This window comes from Crassostrea angulata, chromosome 6, assembly GCF_025612915.1.
Source record: "Crassostrea angulata isolate pt1a10 chromosome 6, ASM2561291v2, whole genome shotgun sequence".
Classification (NCBI taxonomy): Eukaryota; Metazoa; Mollusca; class Bivalvia; order Ostreida; family Ostreidae; genus Magallana; species Magallana angulata.
In genome coordinates, this window is record NC_069116.1 from 51129393 (window position 1) to 51146435 (window position 17043).

Below are 17043 nucleotides of genomic sequence, written 5' to 3' on the forward strand. Positions count from 1 at the left end.
TTAGTGATTTACCGAACATCTATAGATGCATCTCCTTTTCGGGAAGTACCATATATTAAGTACAACTTGAAATACAGTACGAGTTATCCATAGCCGTACACACAGTTTAAATGTTTAATCAAGCACATTCATGGCAAATTAGTAGTCGAAGATATTTTAAATTCAGTACCACAGTTTAAAAAAATCCAACAGGCAATTCACTTTATTTTTAAATGAAAAAATTTACCAGATAATATCTGTTGAAGCACTGAATTTGGCCATGCAATTTATGGGAAAAGGCACTTTACCTCCTAAATCCTGATGGTTCAATCACTTCAAACACTGTAAGTGGGTAAGCAATTTGTTTTCATACTAATCAACAATCAATTCAATTAGTCATAAAAAATATTTTAATATCTAACAATAATAACAAAAATATTAATTTGCAAGAAATTCTCTTTCTACGGCTTCGGCCATTTCATCATCCACAGACCCTATGGACTCGGCAAAAGAATCTTGTGTTTCTGATTCAGTATCTGGAGCAAATGCTTCCATTGTTTTTTCATATTTCTCAAGTTCATTTTCACTTTCCTCATCCCTCCGATCTTTTTGCTCTTCATTATCAGAACTACTTTCTGCAGACTTTGAGGAACGGAGCCTCTTTTTGAGATTCCAGCCTCTGGGGAACTCTCCCGACATGCTGTCTTCGCTGCTGCCATCATTATCATCATCTCCACTGCTTAGAACAGACAGACGGATTCTTTCGTTCCTGTCTATGTCATCTTCCTCAGATTCATCTCCTTCTTCATCCATGAAATCCTCTACTTCTTTGTCCATGCATTCCAAGTCCTCATCTGAGAATGCCAACATAGGATTATATGTGGTAGAAAAGCGATTAGATCCAATTTTAGCAGCAGATGGTCCCTCCTCAGACTTTCCTGCTTCATTTTTCTGGATGTCTGAAACTTCCATTTCTTCTTCAGCTGCCGATTTTTCTTCATCTTCATTCTGTCTTTGTCTTTTACCAGTTTCCGATTCCTCTTCATTTTTACGTTTCCTATTTAGGCGTACAGTATCTGGACTTTCACAGTAAAGATTACCTGAAGTGGAATCATTTAGTGGATAAAGCCTTTCATCCACATGCTGAAGTCTTTCTGCGCAAGTCCAAAGCCATTGGGGATTCACTAATTTCACATGTTTATGTTTCTGAGCCAATTTGACCTTGATTGTCCCTTGTCTAGCTGCCACCACATGAGTTGTATATTCTGATTTATTTGAACCATCTTTTGCACGGGCAACAAAGTCTGAATGAACATTTGCACCTAGCATTTTAGCTACATGATAGGCTCGACTTTTCTCCAAAGGTACATTCATGGGGAACACGCCGCTAAATAACAGGTTTGTTCCTTTCAGCACTTTTCTTTTAACATATGGTAAGATATTTTTCATGTCAGGTTTTTCAGCATCCTCCCCTTTCGATTTCAGCTGATCATACATATCATAAAATGCCTTGTGAACTGTGCCCAAAATATCCTCCAGGTAAAGTAAATAGTCATCATCATCATCCCATTCAATTTCCACTTCCTCTTTCTTTGAATCCTCTGTGTTGGCTCCCTCTTTTTCTTTATCACTTTTAATTTCATTCTCTCCATCTTTCTTATCTTTCTCTGAATCAGATTTTTCAACCCCTTTATCATCATTGTCATTTTCCTCCTTTCTTTTGGAGCATGGTTTCTCAGATTGCTCATCTTCTTTGATTTTATCCTTAGTTTCATTTGAATCTTTTTTCTCCTCACTATCTTCTGGAATATTAGAACTATCTTTGGTTTCTTCTTTACTGTCCTCCTTTCCATTTACCTCTTCAGTCTCCTTTGCACTCTCCTCTTCCCTCTTACTATCATTTTGTGTGGTTTCATTTATTGCTGCCTCTGGTTTCTGCTCTTCACTCCCCTCCATCTTTTCCACCTCAGTTTTATCCTCCTTGCTGTTTGATCTCGAGACAACGTGTACTTTGTGAGTGAGAGGTTCTTTGTCATGCTCCGTTTTATCTAATCCCGGTGGAGCGTTGATGTCTGCAGTGCCTTGGAAGAAACGGTAGGGCTTTACGTGGATTAAGTTTGGTGAGAAATTCCAGACATCTTCTCGATCATCTATGATACACACCATGGAATCGCCACATGGAAACAGAGCTCTGAAAAAAAAGAAAAAAGAAACAGGATTAGGCCTCTTCTTACAATCACTTGTTCTTCACTATTGATCTATATTGTACATGTAAATTCTCTTACTTTAGATTGGCCATTTTGGAGTTTTGGTTGAAGCATTCATCTCTAGATAGAATTCTGTGCGAGAAGTATTTGCCATCTGGATCCAGGAATTTGGCGATGATGTGGGCATACATACGAGACCCAAATGTACAGATGTGTAGCTCATACAGTTTGGAAACATTTTCCAAGAATTTTTCTGTCCTTGGACGAATACGGGTATGGTACCATGGCATCATATTCCCATGACTAAGTTGGAAATGGTACACATCCTGAAAATATAATTTTACTTATGATCAAAACATTCTCTCTATACCTGTAACTTTTTTTCATGTATAATTACAAAAGATCCTGAAAACGTATTACATTTGGCTGTGTATTCTATTAAGCATTTTTGGCAGAAACAGCGTCTGCTAAATCAAGTACATCGCAAAATGTAAAATATAGAAGTAGATAAATAGGTACATTCAGAAATGCGCTAAATCAAATCCACCCTAACTTGGAAAACATTGAAAAATCATATTCCGCCAAATATTGTACACGCTAAATAATAGTAGATATAGTATGTTAATAGTAGTTGTTCTCCTGATTATATGTGTCTACTTCTGTCTTAATTAAAGCTGGCAGGTATCCTCCATTGAACAGAGCATATACCAGTACATGTAATACAGTAAAAATCGTTTAGTATGAACACGGATATAGCGAATTCTCGGATATAGCGAAGTTTTTTTGAGTCCTCAGTAAAATTATTGCAAAATTTTACGGTTTTAATGAATTTTGATATAACGAATTTACAAATATAGCGAACTGATTTTGAGTCCCATTTAGGTAAACGATAACGAAATTCAACACTTTTATAACGAATTTCTTTACAGTTCAAATAAGTTTGCACTACCATTTAACATAATAGTTTGAATGAACTTATTTTCATATAAATTTTTCGACTCACAATCCGATTATTAAAGGTATCAAAGAAATGTATTTTTATTCTAAGCCTTTTTTAGCAAAAATTGTTATCTGGTGAAAGAAAACATGTATATAGTGAATTCGCTATAGTTATTATTACAAATTCGTTATACAGATATAGCGGATTATGGATATAACAAAGTAAATCCATTGGTCCCCAGGACTTTGCTATAACCGAGTTTTACTGTATATCAAGATAATTTTATCACAAAAAATGTCTCTCATTTGTTAATTTTCATCAAATATATCCAGGGGGAATAAGGCCAAACCAAAATTAATTCTCAGGGTACTGCCAGATTAGGTAAAAAAATTACCACATTTAATTTGATTCATTCCCACTCTCGAATAAAATTTGACAGACATTTTATACAGTATATAACTCTTCTAATGAAAAATAAGAGGCATATGAGCTTTATCACTAGCTTGAACAACAGTCCATAAGTGATTTTTGAATTTTTCCCAGATTTTTTATTAAAAGGGCAATTTGGTTCATGTGAAACGTTTCTGGATTGATAAATAAAAGGAATGGTGAGAACAGGTGGTATGAAAACTCTAAAACTATGCCTGCCACTTTTTTTTATATTTAGAACTTTTGGCCCAAGAAACCAATGATAAAGTTTATTTGACACTGTGTTTTTCATGAAAAGAGTGACCTCTCTTTCTTAACATGTTAATCAGTGTACCTTAAGGTTTGGAGGGATGTTGTCGTTGGTGGTGTGAATCAAAGTCTGATCCAGATCCACCAGTAAAACAAGCTTCCTGGTCCTTAACAGTCTGTCCTCATCCATCTTCCCTAGTTCCAAGGCTTGCTAAAATGAAACAATTTTAGAGGACTGAGGATTCGAACATGTGAGAAATTTACATTTGCTAACAGAAACAGTTTTGAACAGTGCTTTTAGAGGAGTTAGGAATTAAAACATGAGAGAAAATACTGTATCACATTTACATTAGCTAAAATGAAACAGTTTTTAACAATGCTTTTAGAGGATTGAGGATTCAATCATTTGATTACTGGTAAATTTTTCTACAATATTTACATTTAAATGCATAGTTTATTTGCAAAGTCAGAAACAAATAAAGAAATGCTGATCAAGTACTATACAAAAAGTCCACCACATGTTTCAATTTGACATAAAATGGACAAGGCATCACATAAGCACAAACACTGAATAATCTTGTGATGACATGTTAGCAACTGATTTACCTTTTCACTGATGATAAGTTCTGGAATGTTGTGCACCATGGCAACTGAAGCACTGACAGGTTCCTTTCTATTACCAGCAATTCCTGCTTCCCTACAATTCAGTTAAATCGGATTATTGCTTATTTTGTAATGTTACTTGCTCTTGGTCCTAAGCTTTCAAAAGCAATCAAAGTACCGAAGAACTGATGGGAGTTGATTTTATCAATGTTTATTTATTTTTAAATCAATGATATGTTATTTTGCATTACAAGTACGGGTAGTTTCTAATCTGTATTTGAATTATGCATATTTTTATAATATAAATTTTTGGAATTTTTCGACACCAGAATGTTGATAAAATCCCATATGAATCATGTTAAGTAATATTTAAGGATAGAATTAATTCAATCAAACTATGTATCATTGATAGAAATATTTCTGGAAAATTTATGGATCAAAGCAATATTGAACTCTACTCTCGTTCAATCAAACACTTGGCAGTCGCCGTTAATCTCCGACAAGCAAGAGAGACTCTCTGATTGTCGGCGATTTACGGAGACAGCCGAGCGTCGAGTTGAACGAGACTATATTGAAATCTGGCGTAAGAATACATACGACTACAAAAATTATCTAAATTGTTCGTACCATTTAAAATCTGACTATTTTCAAAGTATTTATAAATAAGTTTCGTTGAAAAACAATGCTTTAGCATACATTTTATCGAATTTATAAGTTATTTTCAAGAAATAAGTCTTGTCAGCGGCGATGATTTGTGCTCTGGTCCAAACACTGTTTCACTTTCGGTTTGTCAGAGTAACTGCATAGGAGAGTTGATTAAAATCAACTCCCAATAAAAATTGCTTTGCTTTCTTTAAAATAATTGGTTTTATAAGCTGACTACATCGATGGGGGAAAACCCCCTAATAAAATCAAGAACTGTCACTCAAGTACACAATTAAGGTTATTGATTTTCAAAGTTCTAACCAATTATTTAAGCTGACATTAACTCTTAAAAGTATCAAGTCGCCGTATAAGTTTTGCTCCTTAGCTGCCACTGGGGTATATATGCTGATCAATAAAGTTACGGTCAATTGTGTTCCAACATTTGAAGACATGCAGGTTGCACAGACTTCTCAATACATGAAGTACACATGTAATATGTTTGAAAAATAAAGTAAACTACAATCAATTAAATGTAAAAGAGGGTTTACTCTCTGAAAGAATGTTTAAGGTATCCATATTATCTTGGACAGATACATGTTGTACTGGCTTACTTTGCATGCACATATAGAGTGAATAACATCTACATCTCATCTCTAATATGGCGGAAGTCAGAGATAAAAGGGAAATAATGTATATTTATGCGGATTCATGTCAGCTTTACTGCATTAATGATCATGATACACCTCCCCTATGATTGACATTCACCACAAGAGTCTAAAGTTTTATCAATACTTGAGCTAAAAATAATGCGGCTTATATCAAAATAAAATGTATGTGTTTACTTTAGTATATATTGCATGCATAGATTGACAGTTGTCAAACTCAAAATATCTAATGAAAAAATACTGAAATTACTTTCTCAAGTCAGCCCCACAATCAGCACACATATCCTTCATCACTGTAGGATGAGTGCATGACTCCATCTTCACCAGACCGTCACTGAAAAATTGGTCGTACATAGTATATGATATCCGATTATTCTAGACGAACTGTAGTAAACAGTAAAAGGCTGGATCATATCATACATAGCCGAGATGATGTTTTACTTACTAACAAGACTCTTCGGAAAATTTTTAAAAATATATTATTCATTTGAACATTTTTTATGTTTACTTCATTAAGAGTTCAAAAACACTTTGCAACAACCTTCCAGGAGTATACTCGTCTTTCAGTTCCAAAACGGTTCCAACCATGTTTGATTTCAATTTCAAATTTTTCTTGTCATCCGTTTCATACAAGCAAAGAAGCCCTCCTTTCCCAATCTTTGATCCTTTCTTTACTTTCCATTTTGTAACTTTGATTGGTTTATTCTCTACAGGAGAAATCCAACACACGGTTCCCGTATCCGAAGACTCCATCTTGAAATCCGCGGGAACCGACTTTATTGATTGTTGAACCCGATCTTAAATATTAAATAGTCTGTAATCAAAGTACTGCAACGTACTAATTCGGATATAGTTCATGTAGCCTGAATTAGATTTTCATAGTTCCAAAATCAATAAACGCTTAAATTTGAGAGCTTATGAGGCGATGAGAGACATTTTTAGCTCATCTGAGCTGAAAGCTCAAGTGAGCTATTCTGATCACATTTTGTCTGTCGTCCGTCTGTCCATAAACTTTTCACATTTTCAACATCTTCTCAAGAACTACTGAGCCAATTTCAACCAAACTTGGCACAAACCATCCTTAGGCAAAGGGGATTCAAAGTTAAGAAAATTAAGGGTCACACCCGTTTTCAAGGGGAGATAATTAGAAATTAATGAAAAATTTCGAGAAATTTTCAAAAATCTTCTTCTCAAGAACCATAAAGTCAGGAAAGCTGGAACTTGTGTGGAAGCATCCTCAGGTAGCGTAGATTCAAAGTTGTGAAATTCATGACCCCCGGGGGTAGGGCGGGGCCACAATTGGGGGGGGGGGTCGAAGTTTTACATAGGAATATATAGAGTAAATGTTTAAAAATCTTCTTCTCAGAAACTAATCAGCCAGGAAAGCTGAAACTTCTTTGGAAGCATCCTCAGGTAGTGTAGATTCAAAGTTGTGAAAATCATGACCCCCGGGGGTAGGGTGGGGCCACAATGGGGGCTCGAAGTTTTTCATAGGAATATATAGAGTAAATCTTTAAAAATCTTCTTCTCAGAAACTAATCAGCCAGGAAAGCTGAAAGTTCTTTTGAAGCATTCTCAGGTAGTGTAGATTCAAAGTTGTGAAAATCATGACCCCCGGGTGTAGGGTGGGGCCACAATGGGGTGTTAAAGTTTTACATAGGAATATATAGAGTAAATGTTTTAAAATCTTCTCCTCAGAAACTAATCAGCCAGGAAAGCTGAAACTTGTGTGGAAGCATCCTCAGGTAATGTAGATTCCAAATTGTGAAAATCATGATCCCTGGGGGTAGGGTGGGGCCACATTGGGGGGGGGGGTGTTAAAGTTTTACATAGGAATCTATAGAGTAAATCTTTAAAAATCTTCTCAGAAACTAATTAGCCAGATGATTCTTTATAATTGTTAAGACTTTGTCTCCAGGACAATTTTTCGGCCTCACAAGAAGGTTCGGAGTTTGATGTAAATTTATATACCATATATATATAAACAATTGTTAAGGATCTTTTTGAGAACTGCAATACTCAACATGTGATATGACTATTAAATCATCCTGTTAGAAAAGGGACTAATGATTAAAAACATAAGAATATCCAATGGGGGGGGGGGGTGGATTTTATTTATACAGGATCTACATGTATTATTGTACATTGTCCAGATTGTTTGTATTATGACTCCATTAAGCTGATTTTATCATACCTATTGTTCCTCATGTGAGCAATGTGGCCCATGGGCCTCTTGTTTCACAATCACATTGGCATTAGATGAAGCTTAAATAAAGCAGTTAAACTGGTATACAGTACATGCATAATATGTGACATCAAACCGGGTTAAGGTTTTCTTAAAAACTGTGCGAGAAGTATCCATAAACAATATGTCGATAAAAAAAATCAAAGTACATTTATGATGCTTGATTATCTTTATATATGGTGCATATATTTGTAAAATTGAAATGCCAATAACTTCCTATCTTGAAAACTGCAGGAGCAGTTATCTGGACAAATAATGGACCTTGTGTGCAATATTATCGAAAAAAGTGCTGTGTTCATTAGCTGGCAATGTTACTCATAAATTCACAAAAACAAAATAAAGTAATATGCTCTTCCCTGATAATATGTACAACTGACCTGCAAAAACCTTTCTGTCTCGAAAACTGTATAAATAAACATAAAGAGTACAAGTAATCTTTACAATAGAGGTGTCCTTTTTCCAATATTATGCCAAAAATGACTTAGTTCAACAACAACTGGTATTTTAAAAACGAATTATCAAAAATAAAAATCAAAGTAATATGCACATCTCTGATAAATGCAACAATTGATCCGCATATCATTACAATATGGGTACACTGTCAGCAGCCGCCCGTCGGGCATTTTCACTATTAAATAAATTCAATAGCAGGATTTACCTTTGAAGGCCTAACTAAAAACAAGTTCCAGCCTAAATGACATCTTCACAGAAACTCATGGATAAATGCTAACGTCAAGGGACTAGCAACAATAAGGAATACGAGCTTGAGCATATAAAATGGTCAGAAGATCAGGAAACTAGATAAAATATGGATTAAAAAAACACTTTTAGAAAATAACTCAAAGAAAAGGGAGGATTAAGCACATGCTACATACGTAGACGAGATTGTCAGTGGGTAAATAACTTGCAAACCCAAAAAATTATGGACATACAATAAACTTGAAAAGCTAGACACAACTTGATGATTCCCTTGAAGGATGCATGCAAATGGTCTTCTTGACTTCTAAGTATAACATAAACCAAGGCCGAAATATATTTTACTAATTTAAATAACGAATTTCTGTCAGTTTATACTGTACTTTTCATGTACTCGTTTTCAAACATGCAAAGAAGAAAACATACGGAGTATCTTAGTGCACTATTAATTTTAGTCCTTAGGGCATTTGCGCCGAACAAGCTAAAATAGTACGCTAAATTTACTTAGGAGGGCATGCGCGGGTCTAGAGGATGGTCGGGTAAATTCAGAATAAAATTCACATCGTAAAATTACCAAAAATAACCATCGCACGCCCCCCCCCCCCAAAAAAAAAAAATCAATCTCAGATCCCTCTCCCTCGATCCCTGTAAAATGATTACTCGTGCAATATTGCCAGTGCAATACGAGAGTAACAACTAACAAGCTAAAGCGGTCCACGTGTCTTTGCATAAAGCAATTTAAGGTACTTCACTACACCGAGACTTATACTTTTTAGGACACTACGTCACAAGATGGCGATTTAAATGTTTTGTTAAACTATTTGTATCAATCGAATCAGATGTATATTGTCATAGCTCATTGATTAAAGTATCAGGCTTGTGAACCGCAGGTCATGAGTTCGAATCCACCTGGGGCTTTTGTTCATGTTTACTGAATGAAATTTTTGAAAATATCATTTTTTTAATCTGAAATTGCACATTTTTTCGTGTATTTGACATATATACTTCCTATCCATCATGTTTTCTATCATAATCAAGCAATTTTCTACTGATTTGAGAAAATATTTCAAGGTGTAGTGAGGCACCTTAGGAGCGACAAGCAGTCGTGTCGATAAGAATATAAGCGATCATTCTGTCTGTGCGTTCACTCGGTTCAGAGTAGAAAATGCAATCCAGTTGGTGCATTGAAAGCAAAAGACGGACCTGAAGGTACATTCAGAGCAACATGCGGTCCTGTAGCTGTGCATTAAGAGAATCAAGCGACCCTGTTAATTTGTTGAAATTAAAAAATTCCAATGCCAGTGTTTTGAAATAGACAGACGGCCGTGTAGGTGCACAGAGCTACAAGCTTCCGTGTTGGTGCACAAAGAGCTACAAGCGGCCGTGTTGCTTCACAAAGAGCTACAAGCGGCAGTGTTGGTGCTAAAATAGCAACAAGCGGCCGTGTAGGTGCACAAAGAGCTACAAGCGGCAGTGTTGGAACACAAAGAGCAATAGGCGGTCGTGTTGGTGGCTTGGTGCACAAAGAGCTATACAAGCGGTAGTGTCAGTGCTTTGAGGGGCTGAGTGGCAAGCAGACGTGTCAATGTATGCTATTTACGTTGGATACCGGTATATGGAAGAAAAAGATGTTTACCATATATTGTGCTAAATACAGACATGAATTCAATGGACAGAAAACATCACGATTTTTTATTATAAGTAGAAATTTTCGGTTGAGTACATTTGTACATACTTTTTATCTATGATTTTTTAAAAAACGCTTTATCATCGTGATCATATCTGGATGCAATAACGTTTCGTGTTTGCTGCTTAACTCCTGCTTTGCAACTTTTAAGATGCTTGTAATTTAATTACGACCATGAATTCGAAGTTTCACGTACTCCTCCTAGATAACAGAATTTATCATCAACACCAAAATACAGACTAATTATTCTTGAAATTAAGTGCCGTCGATTATTTCATAAATTCATAATGTTTGTGTTAAAATTATAAGACGACGTATTCCATCTATTCCATCTGTGCGGATTATATATACTAAGTATAAATGTTCTATATGTCTCTGATTTGTAGCTTTATATATAACTACCCCGTTCTATCTAGGGAGAGTGTATAGTTGAATAAATACAATTATGTTTGCCTAACTTGACTTTAAAAATACATTAAATGTGAACAAATATTCATACATGTTCCAAAGATTAATACATGAGTCGACAAAAACGGACGTTTTCGATTGCATCAGTTTTTCTGTGAATTTTTGACATTTAAACGTGTTCATTAGCGGCTAATATAAGGAAACACGTGTAGCTCTAGAAAACAAATCTTGAATCGATTTCCGATGGAGAATATGTGTCAAAGACTCTCTCTGTGCTGTAGCAGGACTGTGTAGAATGTCTGACCAGGAAAACCCCGCTCGGACTTGGATCGGTGAGTTGTTGGGTTGTTTTTTTTTACGTTGTATACGTAAATAAATTATCGTTGTTAACCCGTTTGATGCATGTGCTTGCATGTGCATGCAGTTCACAATCATTCACGTTTACCTGTTATGGCACATGTTTCAAGCACATGTATGAAAAATAGTTTTAAACTTAAGCATTTACTGGGGTCGACAGCTTCATTGTTTTGTTTTTGGTATATACCATATGCCAACAAATATTGATGACTCCACACAATATGAGGCGTAATACTAAACGTATTGTACCTATATCCTATCACTTTTCGTATGTCATTCTCTTCGTGCGTCCAATGATGATGTTGACATATATGACACCTCAAATCATTGTGACCAATTAATCTAATAAGACTTTGAATTCGATTATCAATTAAAGTGATCCGTGGCTGAGTACATCGCGTGGTAATTTTCCCCTCACAGTTACCTTGAACTCTACGCTAGCTTCACAATAATGCGTCTTATACGTACATCTCATGAATATTCATAAATTTCGCAAATTTTACATTATTTTTCAATTAAAATCTATGTTTTTCTTAAAACTTCGTTACAGTGAAAGGTAACAAAATCAATAAATTGTTGACAACCAACTCGATTATGCAATTAAAAATTAATCTAGCATTTATTACTTAAAAAGCTAATTCAGCAATATCTTGAAAGACATGAAAAAGAATGTTCGGTAAATTAAGTCACGTGGTTGATTCCCCAGTCTCCCCTGTGTATAAATAACTGGGATTTGAGGTCCATAATTTACTACCTTATCCAATCATGCCGGTGCTAAATGGTATGTATTTGAAATGATTTGCATTATTTTGCCCATATTCATGAATACTGTCAAACAAGCATTTAGTTTTCAATGTTTGAATTTTTTAAAAATATATCAGGTATGTATATATATAATCAACTCGTAGCACTGACAAAAATTGAAAATGCGTAGAATTTTACTGTAGAATCAAAACATGTCAATACATTCTCATTAAAAAAAAACAAATTAAATAGCTGAAATGCTCGGTGGGGGTTCGACTGACCTTGTGTCAGTTAAACCAGACGAGAAAACGGAAACTTCCCAGTTGTGGACAGTAAGTTCGTCTGGTAAGTAGTAAGGATAACAATATGACACTGATTTAGAATGCAAAATGCATTTTTAAGAATTTCATTTGTCATTATTCTGATGCTTCATATTTTATCCTCATTAATGCGACACAAAATGTGTTTCTGTTAGAACACCTGTTCCGCTTAGAGCAGGTTTTCCGACAATACAAGTAGTACTTTAGCCATGCGTGGAATGTATGGTGAATTAAATCCTCTTACCCGGTATAATTTCATTTGATATTCTCGAAGGTAATACATGTATATTCTTTTATGATTTGATATATTTAAATCATTCAGCTATTTTCTGATCTTTAACTCTCTCTAATGGACCATCATATTTTATCACTGTTGGTTAAGCAAACACTATAGGTCATGATATATATCGTTTGAATTAAGAATTCAACTTTGGACAGGGTTACTAGTACTTGATCGTGTGTGTCACTGGACTTATTCTATCAGGGGGTAAAGAAGTAGGAAGGTATGCTATAATAATGATAATCAAAAGTGTTGTAAGAGACAGTAATTATAGTAGACCTAGGAAAGGTTGTACCTAGACCTGAGTAAATAAAAGACGGGCACTTCATTGTTGATCGAACCATTTCTGCTTTATAACAGAAGTTCGAACTGCGATGATGGAGTTTTGGCAAGACCATTCCAAGGATGGATCTCTAGAAGAGATGATGCTGGACAACAATGCGGCTACCATGACGGTAGAGGAACTCCCAGAAATACTCTCCTATATCCCGGAAGTGAAGGACAAAGATGTCGTGGAGCTTGGAGCCGGAATAGGGTAAATATGCCATCTTCTTTAAAATTTATTGTGGAACTAGGATCAAGAATTGGGTAAATACAAATTCTTTTCACATAGGCTTCTTTAAACAGTGCAATTGGAATCAAGAATTCGGTAGGTATATTTTTTTCTATCGTAGGGAAAAGTTTGGAAGGGATATAGTAAATGTACTTGCATGTAGCCGTAGATTTGTTTGCCCTTGGAACTGGAATTATATATATCGGGGGAAAAATCATTACTTAATTCTAATATAATTTTAACATAAACTTACAGGTGCAAAAATAATCGTTTAAAAATCAATTGCAGGCGTTTTACAACCAAATTGGCCAAAGATGCAAAGTCTGTACTAGCGGTGGATTTTGTGGACAAATTTATCGACAAGAACAAGAAAAATACAGCTGACTTTACAAACGTTGACCATAAATGTGCTGACGTCACACAACTGAAACTTCCCAAGAAAAGGTAAGCAGCGCGCGAAAGAATATTAATAAAAGTACTTTGTGAACATAGGTTTAGGCTCTATGACTGATTCATGCAGCATTGATAAACTTTATTTTTAGCGCTGATTTTGTCTTCTCTAACTGGTTGTTAATGTATCTACAAGACGAGGAAGTGAAGAACTTAATAAAGGAGACTCTCTTCTGGCTCCGTGAGGACGGGTATCTTTTCTGCAGGGAATCTTGTTATCACCAATCAGGTACTCTAATGCTCTGCGTTCTGTCACCAAAACTCACAAACTGAGTCCCACTTAAATAAATACCAAAATATGTAGAATAGAAGATTCATATATTATTCGGTTGTCTATTTTTAACAGGAAACAAAGACCGAAAATCAAACCCTACAAAATACAGGGAGCCGGGAATGTACGAGGCTCTGTTCACGTCTGTCGAAATTCCAACTGAAAACAACGACGAAGTATACGGATACGAACTGGTGCTGCAGAAATCTGTTGATGCGTACTACAAGGTGTTACTCTAAGTCCGCCATCTTTGCTATTAACTTCAACCACTTCCACCTTGTGGGATGTGCAAAGGCAAACGTTTCATGTCGTTCAAAAAACGGAAAGACAACGGCATCTTGATTAATATCTTGATGTATTTTTTAGCTAAAGAATAATAAAAACCAAATCGTTTGGTTGTTGCAAAAAGTTCGACGATCGAAGAGCGCAAACCATGGCTTCCGGACATTCCAGGAATTCTTGGACACAAAACAGTATTCAACGAACGGAATTCTTCGGTACGAGAAAATCTTTGGAAGAACCTTCGTAAGCACAGGGGGACTGGATACGACAAAGGTAGCTCCTTTTGATTTATTGTTTTTAGGTATATACAAGGACTTGGGTCCTTCGATCCTGATATAATTTATTGTGACAAATAAAATGCATATATGCAACATGATTATCATACTAGATTGTTGTGATAATATATCTGATTTGGCGATTTTTGGAGAAACCATCTCACGCCTTTTCGACACCTGTTTATTTCAGGAATTCGTTGACAGGTTAAATCTTAAGAAAGGCGAGGTTGTGTTAGATGTTGGCTGTGGAATCGGTGGAAGTGCATTCTACATGGTCAAAGTAATTATTGTTTTTAGTCACAGATAATCTCCATAATTTCCCATTTAGCTTTAACGAAGCTGAAGAATGTTAGAAACAATTATATAAAAATAGAGGTAACAATAATAACTGACGAATGTTTGAATAAAATAGTAAATGTTATTTAGTGACGGTACTTACGTGTACGTGATGTTGTCTTTATTTAATTTGCATTAGGAGTATGGAGTGAAGGTTGTTGCAATAGATCTGTCTTCCAATATGATCAAAATCGGCATGGAGCGAGCAGAGGAGATGGGCATTTCCCTACTAGACGTAATTAATTTACAGCATGAACTTCCTCAAACAGTCTAATAAATTTACAGCATCAGCTTACCCAGACAGTTTAGTACCGACAATGCGGTCAATTTTTCAGAGCACATGCGCCTTAAATTTAATTCTATTAAATGCATACGATTGTGCCTCCACAATAACGAATTGCACTTTTCTGGTTTAGACAGAATTTATTGTATTTGAAAATTTAAATATTGAATATATATGCAGTAATTAAGCCTGGAGAGGAAGTGACGTGTATTATTTTGTGGTACGACAGGTACAGTTCGAGGTAGCGGATGCCACCAAGCGCGTGTACCCGGATAATTACTTTGACGTGGTGTACAGCAGGGACACCATTCTCCATATAAAAGACAAGTTGGACTTGTTTCAACGATTCTACGTAAGCCGCAGAAACTGTAATAAACCTTCATGCAATAAACTGGATGTTAAGTCAAATGCTAGAATACTTATCTAAATTGCGCCCTTGTATAGTAAAGTAACGGTTATTTTGTTTCACAGAAATGTTTGAAGCCTGGGGGTCGACTTTTGATCTCGGACTATGCTTGTAGCCCGGATGAACATTTGGAACAATTCAAAGCTTACGTAAAACAACGAGGATACAACCTCTTATCCCCGGAACAGTATGGAAAGGTGATAAAATGACATAAAAAAGAGTACCAGTTTTCAGTTTGCTAAATATATACAATGAAAAATGCAACCTACACATAAACATTTAATCGTGTTATTTATTATGATTATAAGAGTGAATATTTGTTGGGTTTTAGGTTTTGGAGAAAGCGGGGTTTGTTAATGTGAAAGCAGACGACAGGACTGATCTCTTTGTTGAATCGCTGGAAAAGGAACTTGTAAGAACGGAAACGATCAAAGACGATTTTGTTAAGGTAACCAATCAACAAGGCTAAATCAGTTAAATTTCTTATTGCTATAAAAATGTCATCGAATTTAAATATGATAGGGTTGATATTGACCAAACTTTATTGTAACGAAAATCATAATTATTTATTTCCAGGAGTTTTCTCAGAAAGATTACGATGATATAGTTGGAGGGTGGAAGGATAAACTGGTCCGAACAGCCACCGGGGACCAGCGATGGGGAGTGTTCTACGCAGAAAAACCGGGCAATTAATGACTGACTACATAGAGACATGACGTTTAGGGGAGAATGGGTTGTGACGTGATTGAGTGAATTTCTTACGCCACATTTTTTTCCGTGAAAAATTGACTTTGGCTAAGTCTTCCGTTTGTGGTCATAGTATGCATGCAAGCTGTGAGGGTTTTTGATTTTCTTTTGTTTTAACGTTTTACCGTTATTTTCATTGAACCATTCCGCGGAAGATGACAAAATAACTACCGTTTCAAGGAATTGGATGATGTGAAGTTGTTGTCAATTTAATGAACAATTGTAATTTTTTTATGTCGTTATGTTGTTTTGAACATGTTGGTTAAAAATAAATGAGTTTCATTTAAAAGTTGTCGCATCTTTTGCTGAGGGAATTTTCTTTTTAAAATTCAAATAAAAATCAGTGCCGCACACAAAAGGGCATACATACAGTAAATCTCTCGTGCAATAGATTTTAATTATAGAAATAAGCAAGTTTCAATTTGATCTTCAATTATACATTATAATATTGATCTGCACCAGATGTTGCCTGCTTGATGCATGCTCTATTGCAACCAGCCGTACATCATGATATTCAGTTTTGATGTTTCAGGACTTGAACAAAAATAATATGCAATTTAATATATTCTGTGCGTTTCACTCACTGGCTTCAATCATCTCTGTAATATGTAGAGTACATCTGTTAAACTTATTACACAGATTAAACTTGCTCGATAGATATCATGATCTACATTTTGAAATTTGACAGTCCAAAAGAATGATGCAATGCTAATTATAAAGTTTTGCGTAGATAATTTGACAGATCTGGGGGTCCACGGTAAGACTGAGTGACCAGACATCGGGTGATTGTCTGTCGGTGCAAGGGCGGACACTCATACTGTTGCGTAAGTGAACAGGTCATAATCTCATGGAATGTTTTAAGCAATGCATGATCAAATCCAGAAATTGAAACAATGGAGAGATATCATACACAGATAAAAGTACCATTGATGGCCACTCAGTTGTCGGCGTTATAAAATGAGGCATCACTTGTTATAAGATTTGTG

At 35.6% G+C, this 17043-nt stretch overlaps 2 protein-coding genes across 6 annotated transcripts; one reads left to right on the plus strand and one right to left on the minus strand.

Moving 5' to 3' along the window:
- Positions 1-287: 287 nt before the first annotated feature.
- LOC128188233 (RNA polymerase II subunit A C-terminal domain phosphatase-like) lies at positions 288-8874 on the minus strand. Its single transcript, XM_052859160.1, has 8 exons — positions 8621-8874; positions 8340-8365; positions 6259-6514; positions 5968-6051; positions 4411-4501; positions 3890-4015; positions 2265-2512; positions 288-2170 (listed from the first exon to the last, which is right to left on the minus strand). Exons 3-8 carry the CDS (start codon positions 6468-6470, stop codon positions 418-420), a joined length of 2514 nt encoding a protein of 837 aa, XP_052715120.1. The 5' UTR covers positions 6471-6514; positions 8340-8365; positions 8621-8874; the 3' UTR covers positions 288-417.
- Positions 8875-10932: 2058 nt separating this feature from the next.
- Positions 10933-16346, plus strand: LOC128188234 (uncharacterized). 5 transcript variants are annotated; one of them, XM_052859163.1, is made up of 12 exons: positions 10933-11085; positions 12815-12989; positions 13296-13451; positions 13550-13686; positions 13804-13955; positions 14095-14283; positions 14476-14565; positions 14761-14856; positions 15134-15256; positions 15376-15507; positions 15642-15758; positions 15887-16346. In XM_052859163.1, exons 1-12 carry the CDS (start codon positions 11049-11051, stop codon positions 16001-16003), a joined length of 1521 nt encoding a protein of 506 aa, XP_052715123.1. In that variant the 5' UTR covers positions 10933-11048; the 3' UTR covers positions 16004-16346. The 5 variants fall into 5 exon arrangements, with proteins under 5 accessions (XP_052715123.1, XP_052715124.1, XP_052715121.1 ...); XM_052859164.1 differs by lacking the exon at positions 10933-11085 and adding an exon at positions 11784-11891; XM_052859161.1 differs by lacking the exon at positions 10933-11085 and adding an exon at positions 12097-12199.
- The last annotated feature ends 697 nt before the right edge of the window (positions 16347-17043 follow it).